The 18107-nt window shown below is 40.7% G+C and overlaps 1 protein-coding gene across 2 annotated transcripts in view; it reads left to right on the plus strand.

The window, feature by feature from the left end:
* Positions 1–18107, plus strand: part of LOC306831444 (roundabout homolog 1-like) — a 98074-nt gene that overhangs the window by 70263 nt on the left and 9704 nt on the right. For both annotated transcript variants that reach the window (XM_079355555.1, XM_079355556.1), the window contains 11 exons: positions 3753–3910; positions 10004–10124; positions 10985–11123; positions 11227–11354; positions 13616–13740; positions 13834–14005; positions 16901–17106; positions 17205–17286; positions 17378–17546; positions 17635–17801; positions 17902–18023. In XM_079355555.1, the coding sequence (XP_079211681.1) occupies positions 3753–3910; positions 10004–10124; positions 10985–11123; positions 11227–11354; positions 13616–13740; positions 13834–14005; positions 16901–17106; positions 17205–17286; positions 17378–17546; positions 17635–17801; positions 17902–18023 (1589 nt within the window). The remainder of the gene's footprint in view (positions 1–3752; positions 3911–10003; positions 10125–10984; positions 11124–11226; positions 11355–13615; positions 13741–13833; positions 14006–16900; positions 17107–17204; positions 17287–17377; positions 17547–17634; positions 17802–17901; positions 18024–18107) is intronic.

Here is an 18107-nt window from a genome sequence, read left to right on the forward strand (position 1 = left end):
GTTAATGTATGATTAGGTCCCAACATGTAAAATCCATGGTTTATTAATCTCAGTAACATTCTGCGACAATGATGGCAGAATCTGTCGCTAAGGCCACTACAAAATATTTGGGGTGGAGGAAAGTGTTTTTGTTTACATTTGTATTTTCGCACAATGGAAACACATTTCGTAAAGCTTTGGTTGGATCTGTAAAAGCAGAACAAAAGGAACACATTTTTTCAATGAAGGCACGAGCAGCTCACAATCTGCTCTTAGACCTTTTCTTCAACTCCAACTCTGTTCTGTTTTCTCAGATTGCATGTTGAAATATTGAATTAAAGGCAGCTGATTATTCGGACCGGTTGGCCATTGAATAATCATCAGATGCGAACTGATGCATTCCAACACTGAAGTGGAGCTAACCGTCTGGTCATGGATATTCGTCATCTCATTCATCTTAATTCACAGATTTTAAAGTTAGAACAGGGCACAGAACATGAGAAGGAAGTCTTAGCCAAAAGTCCATAATCACTAAGTTTTGGCAACACAAAAAAAGTTGCCAATCACTGACCAAGGCTATAATGTAGATGACTGATGGGCTTTTAGATTACTTATCAACAAACTACCTTATATTGCCCATATATATGTTCAAGTATAGGTTTCTAAAAAGGATTTAATCCTGTTGAAGACGTCATCTCCACTCTTCTCTATTTTCAAATCTCAAGTTACTTCTGGTTTTGGCTTTAACACTGAAAAGTGCACACAAATGAAGCCACGACCTATAGCCTTGTGTTTCTCATCTAATCAGAACAGTTGACTACACCAGAAGCCTCCAACAATGGTGGTTGGTCTGAGAGGCTATATCGTTTAAAGATGACATCTGTTGTGTTCCTATCTGTTTTTTGTTTTTTTTTAACGAGCCTCGCACATTCAAGTTTCCAGCACTCGTTTCCCCTCTTCTCCTCGCCTTGTACAAACCTGGTGCTGTAAACATCACTGACTTAAGTGATTTAGAGTTAGAGAGCAGAGAGTCCGAAACATCACTCCTAGAGAGAATAGCTTGTTTATAGACAAGAAAAGCTTTTATGAACTGTTAGGAGTCGGAAGATGAAAGGAACAGGCTTCACAGTCTGCTGAGAACTGTCTTAATTGGTATAATTTATGTTTCAACACTCAGAGAATTTACATTTGTGTATGCTTGCATGGCTTTTACTTGGGCATGCATAATTTCTTATTATACCCTCATGAGCACAAACATTTCCCTTTCTCAAAATATAAACCGTCAGCTTTGCGTACACATGTTCCAGATTATTGGAGTGCACATTAGTTAAACATGCAAGTGAGCCAACTTTTCCTTGTTCACACACTCACAAAAAAACATGAACACTTAATGGAACAGTCTTCACTAACCTTCATACGCTTCCTCTGCTCTTTAACTCGTTATTTCTCCTTGGGTTATTCCTCACACTAATTCCTAAGATAAGGCTTCAACAATGCGGGGTACAGGAAGTCGTCAGGGCTTTTTAAAATCCTATGGAGACATTTGGACCTCACACGATAGTAAAAACAGATGTGTAGCCTCATTGCTTTTGGAATTATTAGATAGCATCGGTCGATCAATCAAAACACACACATACACAGACGGTGCGCTCAGTTGCGATGGTCTCACTTTCTTCCTGTCTGTAGTAACCTCAGTCGTGTTTTTGTGTCCCACGAGGAATGCCTTTTATCATGTGACACGGGGGTGTTGGCGGCAAGGGTTGGGGGGGGGGGTGTTGGACAGCTGTTTCCCATCAGTACTTATTCAGCTGCAGTCAGCCAGTCGCAACCCCGCTCAGAGGATCACAGGGGTAAGAGCAGCGGAGAGGAGCTCAAAGTAGTGCAGGGGCCAAAACACCACCAATTAGAAGGTCATCCCAATTTGTTCTCCCACATCTCCGCTGCTCATCGGGCATCTCGCGCCCCGCGATGCCGCTGTTGCGTCCAGATCTGTAGCCAGAGGTGAACGGGTTGCTGCCATCTGGGAGTGATTATGACATTTTTTTTTTTTTTTTCTCATTGTTTCCTGTCTTTTCACCCCAACACGGCTCCACTAAGTTCTGCAGTTCTGCTCTCTCTATGTTGGCTCAGCTCCCTTGGCTTGTTCAGGTTCTATAAGCCCCCACTCTGTAATTTAAGACTGGGAATGCTTAGCAGCAGTCACTCATGCAAAGGCGTCTACATTAGCACATGTTTTTTGCCTCATCAAGAGAAAAATTCCGCTCTCTGTAGAACAAAAGGTATTCCTCGCTCATGGTGCATTCTTCACTCTTCAAACATCCTCATTTTTTCGTACAAAAAAACCCAAAAACACTTATTGTAGTTTATTTTGGTTGATTTGATGCAATACATGTAACTCTTTAAAAAAGCTTTTCTGTTCCTCCTTCCTTTGCTGTTTAAAGCTTGAGGTTGTACACTGGAGACCGTTGTAACATTACATACGGTCTATGGTGGAGACAGGAAGGAGCTGCCTGTGGCCACCAGGAAATCACACTCTTCTGTTGGACTTCTCACAGTTTGCTTTGTTTCCAGTTCAGCCTCTCTCTCTGGCTCTCTTTTCTGCGCACAGGCTACTCATTGTGGAAAGATGATAAATTGCTGTGGTGGCTTTCCACCGTCTGCCAGCAGAGCCGTGTGGAGCTCACCTTTCAACATTGCTCGGTGTAGCAGTGTATCTTCTTGTCTGACTGTCAGCTATTGGGACAAACAGCTTTCTCAGCAGCTTGAATCAGTGGACCTTGTTTGAGTGAAGAGGTAATGAGGGATGCTGGGAGACGTTGTCAGATATACAACAGTGCTGATGTACAGGAGTGTTTCATGAATATATATTTTAATTCCTCTCTTCTAAACCAGATGTAAGAATAAAAATATATATTATTTTGAGCACATTAATATAGTTGTTTAGTGCTGCTCTTAAAGGAAGAATGTGTGACATTTTACACATAAATATAGCAGAAATCAAGTGGATCCTCTGTCAGTTACTCTCTGAGTCATGGCTGTCTATAAAGAGTGTGACGCGCGCTGAGCTGTATCGTGTTTACATGGACGTTAGGGCTGACATGCAGGCTCATCCCCTCCTAGAGTATAAAAACTGTTTCAGCTTAGAGACTGAAAAAAAAAAGAATACAAACTGTACTCAATGCTTCTTTGGACATCACTTAAGCATTTTTAAAACAGGGTAATTCCCTGCAAATTTACATGCAGTGTGAAGAAACAAGCAAGTTAAAGAGCGCTACCGTTAGCCTGCTGCTAACTCAACAACGCAGCTCGAGACAAGGACAACTCCGTCCGCTGCTTGCGCTCAGTGCTGAGTTCTTAATTATGGTGCGTTCCAATTTGGATAACTCCCTTTTGCCTTTGGAGGGGAGAGGGGCTGGAGCTGTGTCACTGTAGGAGAGCCGAGGAGTCAGTGTGCCAAACAGAAGTTTGTTTTGGTTTCATGCAAGGGTGACATCTACTGGATCAAAAAGTTGTGTGGGAAAGAAGTAGCCTTAGAGACTGGCAGGGATTATGTACGTTTCTTTGCAATGCTTGGAACAAGGAAAGGCAACTGTCCAAACATTAAATAAGAGGTTACTTCCTCCAGCTCTGACGAAAAAAAAACCCATTAGTTTTCAGTCTGTCACTTCTGAACACAAAGCCCTTGAATTCCACTTGACACTTCTGCTTCTACCATTGACACAAATCCTTAAATTACAAGCAATTTACTGTCTTCTTCTCTCTGTGTTCACCAGTTTTACGTGATGACTTCAGACAGAACCCGGTGGACGTTATGGTGGCGGTGGGTGAGCCTGCAGTGCTGGAGTGTCAGCCGCCCAGAGGTCACCCAGAGCCCACCATCTCCTGGAGGAAAGACGGTTCCAACTTAGACGACAGAGATGAACGCATCACAGTAAGATATACCAATTTAACAGCAAACAATACAAGCTTTAGTGTGACACACAGACACACAGATGTAGAGAATTTCAAACAAATGGCTTCAGAAGCGCAGTGTGGGAGTAAATCGTTGGTATTTAGATGCCCTTTCCAAAGCGCTAAAAAACCAATTACCTCTCACCTCTGTGATCTAAAAGTATGGAAAACCAAGCTTGTTATATGAAACACAAACTGAGTTTATTGTAGTTGGGGGAAACTCTACAAAATACTATTATCTGTACCCATATACACGTATTAACTCTGAAAATGTCAGGAGAGAACTTATTTTTCATCAGAAAAAAAAAGTGTGCTGTTAACATGTGAGAAGGAATTAAGTAAAATTAACAGTATGTGTCCCTAGTTTGGCTTTGAAATATGCTACTGATATGCATTTCATAAAAAACAACAAAAAACAACAAAAAGAACTATTCAGAGATCATTCAAAGCCCCCTAACCTGCACACACATGCACACACAGGCAAACAACCAAACAAACACAAACAAAAAGAGACAGAGACCAAATGACTTATTCACAGCTCTTGTTGGTTTCATTTTCATATCAAATTGAAGCTGAAAATACCTTACAAAACACGGGGTATAAACTGCAAACTTATGATGAAATTAAATCGCATTGTGACAAACCTAATCAGTCAACATTCATCATCGGCCTCTGGATGGACCTTTAGCTCGTTGCCTGTCACTTAAATGACCACGCAGATCCGGGAATTTTTCCTGGCAATGTTTGCACCTGACCTCATTTTTGTTGATTTTTTTTTTTTTTTTAAAGTGCTCCACAGAACTCTTTGAAAGCTGTAATAGTGTAGTTGAGTTTTACCAGAAGCTTGAACTAATCTTATTTAATGAGAATTAGCAAACAACTTTCAGGTGCACTGTTGCCGTCTGGCAATATTACTGCATTACAACCAGTCAGGGGAGAAAAAATGTAAAAAAAAAAAAAATAATAAAATGTTCAGAAGATCAGTGATTAGTCATATGAACTGGTCTATTTGATATTTAAATCCAGACCTACCCTTATACACACTGCAATGATTTATATATTGTTCAGGAGACAACATAACAATGGAGATACAAAATACCTATAGCATAATAACATAATACATTCCATACACAAATATGATTTAGGAATGTACATACACTAATAATCAGTAAAGCTCTTGTTTGCTTTTAGCCAGTACTTGACCTTTGTTGTGGCATATTTTGTATTTGAACTTATTTTAGACCCTGAAGCGTCTGATTGGTCAAGCCAGCAAGAACAGTCCTCCCATCCCTCTAACTTAAGAGTACAACCATCTTTCAGTTCATTGTTTGATAGGGCGTGCCTTCTCTTGCTTGTGTGTGTATATTTGATTTGTTTATTCGAATGTCTTTGCATGCTCTAAGGGACAGATGAGAGCAGATTCAAAGCTCACATTAGTGTGGACTGACAGGTAGAGTCTCTCTGGGGGGCTGTGATGGACGGAGCAGCTATCTCTGATTTAAGGAGAGTGGATCAGAGTCAGAGGGAGGGAGGCTCCTCTGAGGGAAATACAAAGGCTGCTTTTTTGCTTTGTACTTTCTGCGTGCCTGACTTTGTCCTTCCTAATCATCTTTTCTGTATGGAAATGTGTCTTTGCCATGAGAGTTCACTCAAAGACAACGCTTACTGAACAAAGACCAAAGCAGTCCACCACAGGTGATTTGTGGCTACTTCCCATCCTTTGGAGTGCTCTCCCTGTGGCGTGGACCATCATTTGTTAATGCAGATATGTAGATAAAGGTGTGAACGAATTCTTAATATAGTTTTTATTTTTTATTTTTTAGAAAACCCTGACACAAAGGAAACGTGTGTTATAAAATGTAACTTGAAAATGCTTTCAAACAGCAGTAGAAGATGTAAATCTCATAAGCAGATTCATTCTGTGTGCATGTGATGCCTTCAGGGCATCTGGCGCTGTGTGTGAGGGAGATGAAAAAGAGATTGAAACAGAGCAGAAACGAAAGCTTGAGGTTACAGTGTCCGAGATGGAGGACAGACAAACCACATTTTGGATGTCTAAGCGCAGGATCTGCTGCTAAAAACAAGAAGCGGTCAGTGCAAGAAAAAAAAAAAGGCACTTGGTCTGCTCTTTAATCAAGTGCTACAGTTACGAGTGCTGCCATATTTACAGCAAACATTGCAGGACAGAAGTATGGCATCAGTCAGTGGAATTGGTGAGAGCGAGATAATCTTTGCAGTCCATAAGGAGCATTTAACTGGCAATAAAGATAACCACGTAATATGATATTGTTGCATCAAGAGACAATTATTTAACAGAATCAGCAGTCCAAATGCCAGCGGATATGCAAACTGAACCAAGAACACACGTCTGTTTATCCAGGGTTCAACTCGGTGACCTCATCACCTGATTATAATGTGGATTTAATGAAAGTATAAGGGCTTGTTCAAAGAAATGGAAAACTACAGAATGGAAGGCCCATGAGCTAATATTAGATGTATCCACTGACATTCAAGTAATGGAAGGAGATTCCTTGGTTGTATAATTACATTTCATTGTCTTCATTTGTTCACTTTAAATATCATGTCATGGTCTTATCTTCCCTGCTAAAAAGCCACAGTCAATATGAAAGAAGAATATTTAGTATTAATGTATTATATTTAAATAAACGCGTGTTTCGGTACATTACATTGCTTTCAAACACGTTTACTGTCTGTCAGTAAGAAGCCTTTCTAAAAGTCCAACAGTGATGTCAGATTACATTCAGTATAAAAAAAAATTCTGTTATTGTATTAAATCATGCAGTCATGCTTCAAGTCATGTAAAACCTTTTTATTGACTTTCCAAACATTTAAACTGAATCCACTGAACACTGACTGGAGTAGCTGAGTCTGCAATACTGGCTCCCAAATTCCCGCACACGCTCCATTGATTTCCAGTGGTGAGCATTGTGTATGAAAAGTACACACAACCGCAGTTTGTTAAATCTTCCTCTTGAAACCACATCATTTGCAAAAAGATTTGGACTGTCAGCTGTAGTTAGTCCGCTCTTCCTTGTTATTTATTTCTTGTGCACAGTCTGAGCTGTATGTGGCGAAAGGTTAGCTCGGAGGGGGCTTACTAAAACGTGAAAAGAAGCCTTTGCTCTTGTCTCTGCAGCAGCAAATTAATGACGTGTTCCATCTGAAAGCTGGTATGAGGAGAGTGCTCACCCAGCCAGGTGGTATCTAGCGTGACGCCAGATCCCTCTCCTGCTTCACGGGCTCAGCACTGCAGGCAGCCTGGACCTCTGACCACTGCTCAGAAATAACCAAGAAATACTGTTTGAAAGGCTGTCTGTGTGTCTAACAGGCATATATAACAAGAATGAATCAATCCCTAAATCTTTCTTCAATCATTATGAAGAGGCTAAAAGTGTAATTGAAGTTGTTACTTGCAGAAAAAAAGGTCCAGGATGTCTGGATGCGGAGGATGCTCTTGTGTTTGTTTGTGAGGTCTTCGAAATCGAGAGTCCCTGCTTTAGTATCACATTTGCTCACTGCTTTCTGCTGTCACCTTTAACACTGAGAGGCTGCAGAGTATCAAAATAGTAGCTTGCATTCAAAGCATCATAAAAGCAGCGAGCTTGGTGTGTGCAGGCGTGTCAGAGAGGACATGAAAAGGCTTAATAACAGCGCCGAGTGCATATATCTACCACCTCGCTCTCTTTTCTGTGTGTGTAGGTGTGTGTGTGTGTAGGTGTGTGTGTGTGTGTGTGTGTGAGAGAGTGAGTAAGGTTAAAAGTTTGGGAAAGACAAAGTCGGCTGACTGAAGATCTAAGGAAAGTTTTGACAAAGAGAAAGTGTCTTTGTTCCTGTACTTCTGTGCTCATGTAGCACCAGATATGAATTATGTAATTTCATAATGGGTGACCTTCTCTGTAGCTTGAAAGGCAGCATGAATTCTATTCCTTAGATAACTAGATGCAAATACACACAAAATATACTGTACATACAAAACACTTCAGCCAACTGTTGTGCCATCCATGACTCAAATATGATGAAGACATGTTAAGCTGTGATTATTTGTGTCATGAAGTAAGGTGTGTACCATTTCAGTCATGCTAACATCAAATCTCTACATTTTACTAACATACACATAAATATAAAGCCTAAATATAAAATTCGCCTGAAACAAAAAAATACAACTCACTACATGTGAATGAAAAGGGTTCACTTAAGAAACATGTTCAAAATTGAATATATCTTTATTTGGAGTCGAAAAACATTGAGAGCCAAGCCCTCCGTGAAGTTGTGCAGGTAAACATAGTAAATAGTCATACAAATATAATGTAAATATTCAGGTAAAACTAACATACCATTAATTAGTATTGTTAACATTAAAATCGTTTAAAAAAGGTAAAAGGTGCAATCAGTGGCTAATATGTGAACAATAAAGGATTCATAATTTCAAAATGCACTCATGAAACAGTGCACTGAGTTTTAACTTGCCTTGTACTGAATTCCAAGTGGATGGTGCAGATAAGCCAAAACAACTCTTTTGAGTTCATTATGGTCTCGAGGAAGTTGCAGTGTCAGCCAGTTTTTAGACTGGGCGTAACATTCTCCAGAGAAACATTTTTGCATAGAGGACTGAAGCACACCAATAAGTTCCTTGTTAATTAACAGGTGAGTATGCAAGTCTAGTCTCACAGAGAGAGGGAGAGAGAGAGAGAGACAGAGGACAGACAGAGGGAGACAGAGAGAGAGAGAGGGAGAGAGAGAGAGAGAGAGTACCATCCAACCTTTTAGCACAGTATGCAGTGATGGGCATAGTAGCATCACCTGTTGTTAGCCTAATTGCAGAGTGGAAAACTGTATCAAGAGGTTTTTAAGTTGCAGTCGAAACACGCATGTACAAAAATGTGACCATAATCTAATACTTATAAAAAGTTGCCTCAACTAAAGTTTTCCTACAGTGCAGAGGAAAGCAGGATTTATTCCTGTAGAATAAGTTATTCTTCTGCCAAAGTTTCCAAAGAAACATGATATTTTTTAAATCTTATCAGTGATACCAGTTAGGCTACCAGTGATTAATAAATGTTTTGATAAAAACCTTTCTTGGACTTCAGTCAGTGTATTTTAACATGTGGGTCTTTTAAGAGATGTAGTATCTCCATTCAACGCTTTCTGGGTCAAGAGTTTGAAGATCTGCTGACTCATCATTACAGTCAATTGTCATGCTATACTTGGCTAGCAAGACTAACTGTTAACTGTTAGCATTCTGTTAAGAAGTCCACTTAAAAAAGAAAACTTGGTCACTGTTGCAGTACTTTTTACTGCTATCAAAAAATAAATAAAGCATTTATTCTACATAGCTACTGGTAACACGTGTGTAATCACATCCATAATATAATAAAGGGTCTAATGTAAGTAAATAGTAATACATTAGGAAAACACTTCTGGTGCTGGTTCTTTATAGTTTCTCACTCTGCTGAGTTTAAACTTGGTGTGGGATAACTTGGAGATTTTTTTGGAATATTACATGAATATTTCCTCCAACCAATCACAAGAAAAGTCACACATGCAGCAGCACACTGCTGGTTACAACAGCATTGATAATGAATTGCAACAGGCGATGAGAGTTGAACTCAGTTGTCTATTTCTGGAGTGTTGACTGATGATCTACAGTATTTCTGTTGAGGTTGTTTTGCATTCATGATGGACTTTAGCCCTGTATTATTCTATCACTAGCTAACATTATACAACTTTGAGTGTCACATGCCTGAGCTAACAGCATAGAAAGCAAATAATTAAAGAATGATTTTCAGATGTTTTCTCAACACATTCTGTTTGAGAGATTATCACACACCCAGTTCTTGATCCTGGCAGATGGCAATCGAAGTTTAAAAAAAAAAAAATGTGTTAAGAAAGTTACAGGTTTGGCCTTCTATATCATGAAATATGCACATTATGGTCATACAGTATATTGATAATACACACAACAGTGACACTTCATTTAACATCGCCAAACACAGTACTAGTTTGTCATGTCATTTAAACAGCTGTGCAAATAAGTTACTGTGCTTTCCTTCAGATCCGCAGTGGCAAGCTGATGATCACCAACACCAGGAAGAGCGATGCAGGGAAATACATCTGTGTTGGAACAAACATGGTGGGAGAGAGGGAGAGTGAGATCGCTGAACTCACTGTGCTAGGTACGTAACACTTTTCCACTTCCTGATTGCATTTCACAATGTTACAAAGCTTCACTTTGTCTGAGGACCCTCTCAAGTCACTGCAGACTTTGCCTGAGCGCTATGGGAGGTTTTTGACACAGGGGACTAATCACCCATTATTAATTACATTGATCATGTCGCACTAGCATCCAATCTGCCTGCTCTGTAGAGGCTGAACGCGTGCTAAAGATCTACTGTCTACACCAGACGCTACAACCTCTTAAACGTGCCAGAACAAGAGCTCCCTGTGCTGCCTCCAAAACTCCTATTTCCCAGTCTCCGTCTCCCCCTCCTCTTCTCTCCCATTTCCCATCTGAACAGAGCTCTTATCAGCATCCCGTGGTGAGGTGACCTTGGTTGAGGTTGGGAGTATGCAGTGAAGTGTCTCCTAGAGCTTTTCAAGGCTGTGAGAATAATCCTGCTGAATGCAAAAAAATGTCAATGTTGTTCTACAGGTTGTGAAAGAAGATGATTATCCCTGGATCATTATATTTTCTGCCCCCAATTGATATGCAATATGTACTGACATTTTCATAATTCATAACCACCTGTTTGAAGTAAGTAGAGCTGCTGGTTGTTGGTTGTTGCTATATCTCCTTGCACATGTTCCTATTGTTTCAAAACTAAGCAAAGAAGCATTAACCGAAGGATAATGTTCAATCTATAAATCATATGTTCACTGAATTTAACACAAAAAATGTACAATTATTTGTATACAGTATATAGTATAGTTGTATATAGTAACTAAACAAGCAAATGATGAAAGCTACACACTGGTGACATAAAAATATGTCAGTATATAGATGATAATAATATCCATTGTTGCTGTTGCCCTCCAGAGCGTCCGACCTTTATAAAGAGGCCCAGCAGTGTGGTGGTGTTGGCAGACGAGAGCGTTGAGTTCCACTGCGTCGTTCAAGGAGACCCTGTTCCCACTGTCCGCTGGAGGAAAGATGATTCTGACCTGCCTAAGGGCAGGTAAGGCACAAAGGCCCTCTGTGCACCTTAATTTACCATGAAATCACACCGTTTCAACTTTTCCTTTCATCTCCTGATTGTGTGTGTCGGTGCTGCCCCGCAGATTTGAAATCTTAGAGGACCATACTTTGATTGTTCGTCAAGTGACCTCTTCAGACGAGGGCTCCTATACATGTGTGGTGGAGAACATGGTCGGAAAGTCTGAAGCATCAGCCACGCTCACTGTGCACGGTCAGTACAACTTCACTCTCTCATGTAACCTTCTCTTCTATACATAGTTCACACTCTCTTTTCCAAGCCTCAGATTTCTTTTTCTTGGATGCCAGTCATCTGCTTTTATCCTAACTGGAGAACTAATTCTGTTTCGTAATGTCACAAATCAGCAGGCAGTGACTTTTACCTTTCATGCAGACCTAGTTTTCATTATTGTGCCGGAGGCTTATGTCACTCTGCAGACATTATAGACAGGCAGATTGATCTCCTGGGTTTTCGTCTGTGGTGTTATTTTTCCTTTTACTTCCTGGCTGGAGGTCAAAAAATGTCTGCAGCAGCCTCAATTTCTTAAAAAAAAACAAAAACAAGCATTAAAGCAGTTTAAGATATCACAGCAGTTTGTTTACAGTGCCTTTCACGGTAATGTCCTGTATAAACTGCGAGGAGCATGCAGAGTAAATGTTTTCGTGACCGCAGAAAATGGCTTCATTTGGTCGCAGTTGTCCTGCCACAATGACACCCTTTAGTTCTTAAATCAGCGGAGGGAAATGAGCTGCGAGACACCTCTCAAAGTCACGCACAAAAACACAAACACACACACACACACACACACACACACGGTAGTGGAACAGTGAGCAACAGAGACGATGAGGACAGTAAGACTTAATTAAAGATTAAGCCCGTGCTGGATGCATGCTGGGAAATGACATGATTCCCATTCCATCGTCCTCGTCTTCCTCCAAAAACCAGAGGAAACGAGTGTCAAGGGGGGGAGCTCAGCTAATTTGAGCAGGGAGTGAAGAAGGGCTGGAATAGGTAGGCGATGGGCCCTTCTTGTATTATGAAGAATAACAGATAGCTGTCTACATGAATGTATGTTTTATAATTAAATAAGGAAAATATCTTTGTTCTAACCACTGTCAGGCTCAATCATAGCTATAGTCTAAACCACACAGTCATTTTACTTACTTCCTGAGCATTTGGTTGATATTAAACAGTTGCCATTCGAAACAGATGCAGCAGGCCAACAGGCTCTCCTAATTGTATGGTTTGTACATGACTAAAGTATGAGATCAATCCCACTTCAACGGTGCAACCATTAAAAATAATCCTTTTGAGTCTAAGACAACTAGACTCTTAGATAATGAGAGAAATATTTTCAGACTTCATTGCATTAACTCAGTATTCCTGTAAAACCACGCGCTTTCCTTTTGTTGCTGCAGACGTTCATTGAACACAAAAATGTTGAGCAGTAACCGCAGCCATCCTCTCGCATTTGTTTGAAAAGCAGCTGGTTTAGCTAACCATTCATTTCACCATAAATCTAGTTTAGAGGATGTCATCATGTACAAAAATATGTCTGTTTGTGCAGAACAGTTAGCAGAGCAAATGACTATCATGCAGCAGCTTCCTTCCTCGGTACCTTCATATTCAGACACAATGATCCCCCACCCCCCACCCCCCCTCACAGGTCCAGGGCTTCATTAGGGAATTGTATCGTTGTCAAATATCCCTCAAGGCTGGCTAGCTCTGTAACTTAAACTAGCAATTATATATGCTTTTCACTGCTCACAGCCGGCTATAGTCTGCTGGGTTTAATTGGGGCTAAACAGCAGGCCTTGTCCTTTGACACCTGTTTTTTTTTTTGGTAGGCGTGTGTGTGGCGGGTGTTGGGTCTGTGTCCCTGTGTTAAAGTAAAATAATGAAATGTGAAAATGAAATCCACTTCATAGCACAAAAAAACAACATTGAGAACCTCTCACATAAATGAAATGGAAACAAAGTCTTCAAGAAAAAAACTTCAACATTTTCTTTTCCCCTTGACCGACAATCTAAGTTCCTACTGTCATACCAATGTCATTTTGCTCTCATTCATTCAGGCATTTGCCATTACTCTTGACTGCATCATGTCCTTGTGTTTGCCTTCTTTACTCATTACACTGCTCTGTTTTTGTGTCTTTTCCCTTGTAGTCAACACTGGTAAGTTGTCATCCATGCCTCATCCACTATCAGACAGCAACAGGAAAACATGAGCCCCTGTTATTGCCCTATCTGCACTGTTATTCCATCCACCAAAACAGTATGTAATCCATTTTAAATGTGGGTAAAAAAATATTTAAAAAATATGGGGTTTTTTGCATTATAAAGGTAAACGATGACTTTTTTGCTGCACTTGCACTTAGTCTGTATGTGTTTGGCTTCTTATGCATTTCATTCAATCTTGGAATGGTTCAAATGTGTCAGGCTGCCAGGTAATTAGTGCCTCACTTCCTCTGCAGTGCCCCCAGCATTTGCCATGTGCCCTAGAAACCAGGTGGTGGCGGCGGGCAGGACCGTCACCTTCCAGTGTGAGGCCACTGGCAACCCACAGCCAGCTATCTTCTGGCAGAGGGAGGGCAGCGAGGTGAGATTTAGCCAGACTCAGTCATCTCTCTGAATCACTACTCTGCTGCAGCAAAATGTGTTTTTTAACTGGGATATCTGTCTCCCTCTCCAGAGTCTCCTCTTCTCTTACCAACCTCCGCAGCCCTTCAGCCGTATGTCTGTCTCCCAGATGGGCAGTCTGACCATTACCGATGTTCAGCGCTCTGATGGAGGCTTCTACAGCTGCCAGGCTCTCAACATCGCTGGCAGTGTTATTACCAAAGCACTGCTGGAGGTCACAGACTGTGAGTAAAGGGAAGGAGTGATGGAGGGCAGATGAGGGGGACTTTTTTTTTTTTCAACACATCTCTTACTTCAACTTTTTTTTTTTTTTTTTTTTATAAAGGGAATGCTGCTGTTTTATCTGACTTAAGGAGCAGTTAAAGGGCAGTGGTCTTTAAAGTGGGTTTCTTTCACTATAATCTCATTCAAACCAAACGTTTGACAACTGCTGTTATTAGATTCATATGATTTCTGTAATTATATTATAGATTACATCTTATCAGACAGGGAATGAAGATATCACGTACTGGGGTCTAGATTGTGTCATTTGGTGTTCTTCATGTCAAAGAAATTTGGAAAACTTCTATTTCAAGCTACAAACTAGCCTTGGTTGCAAGCTCTGTTCATTTTAAATTATTTCTATATATAACCTTGGACAAATGAGAAACAAAACCAGTAAGTGTATTACAAAAAAAAAAAAAACACAAAATCAAATCAAATAAATTGGTTACCTTGTGTAATTCGGTGTTCTTAAACATTGCACCAATAGGCTGACTAATGAATGAACTCGCTCTTGAGTAGTAGTGTTTTAGTACTATATTTCATTTGTAGTACAATGCAGTCATTGATTGACTGGTGAAAACAGCTCCCATAACCCCCATGTCCGCCTTGGGTTAAAATAAACCGTAATCATTTAGCTTCACACCAAACCTCAACTAAAATGTAAACATTTTTAGATTATTGCTGTCATGCTACATAGCTTTACCTTACACTGCCAAGCATCTTTTTTTTTTTTTTTAGTTAGGGTTAGGTGCGGTCGTTGCTTGAAATATAAACAAAGAGGTCCGAAGGGAACTAATTCTAACTCCAGGTTCTATTTACCCATAACAGTCTGTCATGTGTGTAGATATATTGGAGTTTAGACAGCTGAATTGTTACTTGTTACAATTTTGAAGGTTCTTTTTCAAACCTGTTCGAAGGGTCTGCCAACCAATTCCTATGTGAGGAGAAAAAAAAGTGTGTTAATTGTTTAAAAAGCAATTTAAATGTGCTTGCAGGCTCGTACCAGTAATTACACACCACCAGCAACATCTCCAAGCTCCCAATTAAATGACCTGTGTGATTATGAATACTTGTCTGGGTAACTTTTTGCCATGTACATATATTGAATTAATTAAGATAACTGCTCCAGGCTTGAAGAGACACTTCCTGCATATACACATATTAGTCATAAGGATAATCTGCTGCAAATGTTAGTAATGTGTTCTGCTGCCACCTTAAAAAGGGAAACGAGAGGCATCCACTTAGTGAAAAAAACTGAAACAGCTAATGGAAATAAATGAAAGAGGGTCATGTTTTATGTAATTTTGTGCAGCAGTCGATAGCACCGTACTTTCTCTCTTTCTCTACCTTTTTCTCTCTCCTCTCCCCTCCCCCTAAATTCTCCCCGTCCCACCACTCTCCTCTCATCCCCTTTTGGAGTGGTGCATTTGTATGGAAATAACTGCTCCGCATTACCTCCGGCAGTTTTCAAGGCGTGTTTCCATCACCTTTTTTTTTTTTTCTGCTACTTTTATTTATTTATTTATCTAGAACCCCCTTCCCCCATCCATGGGGTTTTCAAATGTGAGAGAGAGAGAGAGAGAGACTGAGAGAGAGAAAGGAAGGCTCTGTTATCTAAGTGGGATTGCTATTAGTCGGGCTTTGCCGTCGTGATTGGAGTCGGCTCCAGCAGAACCTACTGCCGAGTGAACGATTAGTTGCTCTCCGCTGGAGGGGAAAAGTTGATTTCTTTTTTCCTCCGCTGCCTGCACAGCCACCTAAACCTATTGTTCTCTCCTTTTTACCAATTTCCCTCACAATATCTCTCACATCTTATCGTTCTTTCATTTTTTTGGCAGCTTTTCATTTTTATTTTCTCTATTTTCACCTTCCTCACTTCGATGTCTCTGCAGTGTCTCTTAAAAACTTACTGCATATCTATTGTGAAAACCAACTCCCAGTTAGCAGTTCAGTAATATTTTGTTGGCCATGTATTGCCTTTATTTGGCTGTGATAGTAGAGATAATAGAAGGAAAATGCACGCACTAAATCTGTATAGGGAACGTTACAGCTATATATTTAGCATTTTAGCCACTTAGCAACCAGATGCTCATGCAGTGTGGTTATAATAGGAAATGATCACGCAACCCTGTGACAGTCTGAAGTTTTGAATAAAAAGTTTTCTCTTTATTAAAAAAGCACATCAGCACTCTGGACTTAGATTATCCTGCAACTGGAAGCAACACAATACAAACAACTTATGTATAGGTTAGATTTAAATACCTTCTGTTTTCAGTGTATCCTAAAAAAAAGAAGATGATGTTGAAGATGTTTTCCTGATGCAAACTGGCGTTTTACAAACAAAAATTGAGTAGTGCATATTATAGCAGAGTTGAACTACAGGGCCTTACGAAATGGACGAGAGCTTATGTTAGCTTTTCTAGTCTTCCACATCAGAGGTCACACCTACCCATTCACACACTGATTCCAGAGGCTCCTATGTTATTTCACCATCTGTAGTAACTATTCCCATTCATACCTATTCACACACCGCAGACAAAGTACTGTAGCAGGAGCAACTATGTTTGTGTCTTGCCCAAGGACACGACCGACTCAGCTGAGCCACAGCTGCCCATTATTAGATTGTAAATCTTCAAAATTAGCTGAGACATTTAGTTTTGTTGGCCTTGCGAGTGACCAACAGTGATTTGTTTGTGTTTCTTGGCACCCTCAAAGATCAAGCAATAACAACATCCTTCCATATTTCAGTGTAACTGACGCTACTAGGAAATATAAAACCATGTGTTACATAGTGTGCAATAGAATAATATTAACAATATCTGTATTTCCCTTTCCTGCTTTTCTTTCTTTGTTAGCTGGGTCAGAGCACCCTCCTCCTGTGATCAGACAGGGCCCACTCAATCAGACAGTGCCTGTGGACAGCACAGTGGTCCTGGGCTGCCAAGCAGCTGGTTCTCCACCTCCTACAGTCCATTGGAAGAGGGATGGTGTGGTGGTGTCTCCCGTGGACTCCCGCATGTCAATAACCGACACAGGTTCCCTGGAGATCCGTTATACGAAAGTAAATGATGAGCTAATACATCGGTTAGCATTTAGGAATTACAGAAGCCACACTGAGCCAAGCCACTAATATGTGCCGCGGTACTTTCTCTTCTTCAGCTGGGAGATACAGGCTTCTACACATGCGTAGCTTCTACTCCCAACGGGGAGGCGTCCTGGACTGCATACTTACAAGTAGAGGGTAGGTTACACCCATTTAGACAAAGTTGTAGAGGTTGATTACTCTTAGTTTGTAGTGTAATTTAACTACTTTGTTGGTAATGATTTCATAGAGTTTGGAGTTGTTGTTCAGTCAAATCAACCTATGGACCCAAACCTGATGCCCAGTGCTCCATCCAAACCTGAGGTGACCGACATCAGTAGGACCTCCGTCACTGTTTCGTGGAAATCGAACCCCGGTGTCGGTGCACCGCCTACATCTTTCCTCATAGAAGCTTTCAGGTTAGACACATGCAACATGTTTTATCTTGCATTTTGTTTACAATCTATCAAGCTTGATGACAATTTGTTTGTATTTCTGTGTGTGCAGTTATACGTTAGGCAGCAGATGGGTGACCCTCGCTGAGCACATAAAGACACAGACTTTTGTACTGAAGAACCTGAAGCCTGCGACAGTCTACCTCTTTATGGTCAGAGCGGTGAATGAGTATGGCCTTAGTGACCCCAGTGCCATCTCTGATTCTGTCAGGACGCAGGGTCAGTGTGAGCTCTCTTCCAGTTTTCAAGCTTCACTTTATATTGTTGGTCTTAAATGACAGACATGTTTTTTGTTTTTTTTTCCTTTTTGTTCGAACAGAGAGTAGCTCCACCATGCAGGGAGTGGACCACCGTCAGATCCAAAGGGAGCTGGGGGATGTGGTTATCCACCTTCACACGCCAACTGTGCTTTCATCCTCTGCTGTCAGGGTGCAGTGGATGGTAAGGGGAACCAAAGCATGATGACTGCCCTAGGCACAGTTAACATTTATGCTACATTTTGCACTCGGCTTTGTCAGATAACAT

Source organism: Symphodus melops (assembly GCF_947650265.1).
Source record: "Symphodus melops genome assembly, chromosome: 11".
NCBI classification, from domain to species: Eukaryota; Metazoa; Chordata; class Actinopteri; order Labriformes; family Labridae; genus Symphodus; species Symphodus melops.